General features: G+C 25.2%; 1 protein-coding gene across 1 annotated transcript; it reads left to right on the top strand.

Annotated features, from left to right (window-relative positions):
* Positions 1–1021: 1021 nt before the first annotated feature.
* Positions 1022–3526, top strand: DICPUDRAFT_99240 (uncharacterized protein; the record flags this gene model as incomplete). Its single annotated transcript, XM_003292084.1, has 1 exon — positions 1022–3526. The coding sequence occupies exon 1, from the start codon at positions 1253–1255 to the stop codon at positions 3524–3526; it is 2274 nt and encodes a 757-aa protein (XP_003292132.1). The 5' UTR covers positions 1022–1252.
* Positions 3527–3564: the final 38 nt, after the last annotated feature.

The following is a 3564-nucleotide window of genomic DNA, read 5'->3' as shown; positions in this document are numbered from 1 at the left end:
TATACATAATGTATGTAATAATAATAATAACAATAATAATAATAATTAATAATAAAAACTAAAAAAAAAAAGGAAAATAGAAAATAAAATGTTTATAAATATACATATATGTATTTATTTAAATCAAATATTATTATATATCGTTATTTTGTAAAAAAATAAAAAAAAAAATAAAAAAACACCATCTCATTGTTATACAAACATTGGAAATAGCTACATATCTATAGTCTAAATTATTCGATGTGTGTTGTCAATTCTAATAACAGTCTAAAACAAAAAGCAATTTTATTTTATTTGTTTTTTTTTATTTTATTTTTTTTATTTTATTATTGCCACAATTCTACATAATGGCAATTGCCAAATTTAACAATGATATTTATACAATTCCTAAAAATATGTTTAACTGTGGCAATTACCATTATTCATCATTTATTTTATTATTTTATTATTTTTTCACGTAGACATTACTTTTTTTTTTTCCAAAATTTTTTTTTGTTCTATTTTTAATTTTTTTTTATTTTTTCATTTTTTAAAATTTTTTTTTTTTCAAATGGACAAAATCATATTTTCGATTATTTAATTAAATAAATTTCAATTTTCATTATATTGACAGTTTGCATGTGTTCACATTATTTTATTTTATTGCTATTATATATATTTACCCAACCACCACCAATATATTATAAATTTATTGTTATTTTATATACCCTTCCACCCACACAAACACCACACACATTTATAATAAATTAAAAAATACCTTAATATATTGGTCACCCATGTGTTATGATGTTTCACGGTGAAACTGTTAAAAAAAATAAATAAATAAATATAATTAAAAATATAAAAACAATATATATTTTATTTTATTTTTTAAATATTTTGTTAACTTTTGTAAGATGTTATTGTTTTTTTTTTTTTTTAAAAAAAATTCAATTAAATAATATTTTTTATATTTTATTTACTTGTATAATTTTTTTTTTTTTTGTATATTTGTAATGTATAAACATACACCACCACACCATCTTTTTAAATTTAAATAATTTAATTTATTTGTACATTATAACGAATTCTTAAAAAAAAAATAAAAAAAATAAAAATACGAATTTTATTTATTTTACATATAGTTAATTATTATATATTAATCTTATATTTCTCTTTCACATTTTATAGTTTTTTTTTTTTTTTTAAATTTTCACTTTTCATTTTCAATTATTTATTTTAAATATAATTATATGTAATCAAAACAAAAAAGATGGGATCAACAACAAATCCACACACTTTCCAAGATGAATTAAATAATAATAATAATAATAACCATAATAATGTTTTTAAATACAACCCATTGTTTGACTTGGAATCAAACAAGGAGAATAATTTAAATCAAGCAAATTATTTTAATAACAATATCAATAACAATAATAATAATAATAAAGATAAAAAAATCACTTTACCATCTACCACTTTAAATATTAGTGGCAGTTTTTCAATTGGTTTAAATAAAAAGCCACTATTATCACCAAGATTGTTATCTCCAAGAGTTCTATCACCAAGAAGTATTGGTAATAGTACTGAAAATATTTTTCAACCACCACCACAACAACAACACACCTCTTCTTTATTAGAAGATACAATTTCAAATTTAAATAACTCTTCTTCACATAATAACAACGGTGAAGAAGTTGTTCCACACAAAAAACATAGAAATTCACAAATTTTGTCAAAAAATTTTATTTCCCTATCACTAGAGACCGACTCACCAAAACACTCAAGATCAACTACTGATCTAAACACATTCTTTCATGAAAGTGATCCAGATCAATATATATACAATACAAGATCTAAAACTATCTGTGGAGGTGATCTACATAGTTTAGTATTGGATTTTGGTAATAATAACAACAATAATAATAATAACAATAATATTTTTACAAAATTCCAAACCAATAATAATAATAAAAATAATAATAATATAGAGAATTTAGAAAATTTAAATAATAATGTTAATAAACCGACAGTTGTTCATTCTCATTCATTAAATTTTATACCAAATACTCATGTAAATAATATGTCAGCTTTACCATCAGTTTTATCATCATCAGCACCCTCTTTAATGTCATTGTTGGAATCTTCATCAAATAATAATAGTGATACCAGTTTAAATGAAGAAGATGTTACAGTTAATAATATTGACCAACATATTTCATTTTGTATTGATTCCCCATTAAAAGACTCAATGTGCCAAGATGAAGACGATGACGATAGTACTCCACCAACACCAATTCAAAGACAACCCTATAGATCTGCTTCAGCAATTCTAAGTCCACCATTGTTAGTTAGCTCATCCGGCTTGTTTAGTCGTCAAAACAGTGCTTTAAATAATGATCAAGTCTTTGCATCATCACCCGAGTTATCCCCAATGGCTCCAACTCCTGTTCAAAACATAAATAATAATCCACATAATCAAAGTCATACTGAAGATGACTCACCAAATACCAGTTTAGATAATTTTGGTTCATCATCTCCATATAAAACACCAAGCAAACTTTCATCATCATCATCATTTTTCATCCCACAATCAAATTCATCATCATCTCCATCTGCTGGTAGCAAACGTTCTAGAACTTGCTTAGATTTTACAAGATATACATCAAATTCAAATTTTGAAGAGGAACAACAACAACAACATCAACACCAACACCAACAATTATCATCATCACCAACAAATCCCTCATTATCACAAACTACAGTCTCACCAACTATTTCACCAAGGATCATTTCACCAACTACTACCACCAGTACATTAAGTTCAATTCAGCAAAATTTAAAACAAAATTTAAATGTTCCATCTTATTTAAATCATTTACAACGTTCAAACTCTATTAGCAGCTCAAGACCTCCTCGTCCACTTTCAATGTCAATGTCTGTTGCCTCCTTTAGAGCTCCTGATATTGCTTCCGCTGTTGCAGCCAATGGCAGTGCTTCCTCTGCCACTATCACAAATAAACCACTTCCATTTGATAATATTCCAATGAATAATAGCAATGAAAGTTCAACAAATGTATATAAAAATGAAACTCAACAAAAAATTATTAAATTTATCGAAGAGCAAAATAAACGTTCTCAACAACAACAAAACCAAACCTCAGATAGCAGCATCAAGAATAAGGATAACACCGAAGATGAAAACAATATGATTGAAGAGGATAATCTTGTAGATTTCGAGCACGAACAAAATAAACCAAAATTATTAGCTTGCAAACAAACTCAAGGTTATAATAGTGTTTTATGTGAAACCGTTTATGAATTATTAAACTCTAAAAATACAGACGCTTTGGTTACCATTATTGATTGTAGATACGAATATGAATACCTTGGTGGTCATATTAAAAGTGCTATCAATATTCCACCCATTGGTTCCGAACAAAAGGTTATTGACACATTCTTTACCAACCCAACTCCAAAAGATAAACAACACATCATCATTTTCCATTGCGAATTTTCTTCAAAAAGAGCTCCAGATTGGTAAGTTGTGTATTATATAATTTAATTTATACATATTATTAA

The sequence above is a fragment of the Dictyostelium purpureum genome (genome assembly GCF_000190715.1).
Source record: "Dictyostelium purpureum unplaced genomic scaffold DICPUscaffold_321, whole genome shotgun sequence".
NCBI lineage: Eukaryota > Evosea > Eumycetozoa > Dictyosteliales > Dictyosteliaceae > Dictyostelium > Dictyostelium purpureum.
This window is presented reverse-complemented; position numbering and strand designations above follow the sequence as displayed.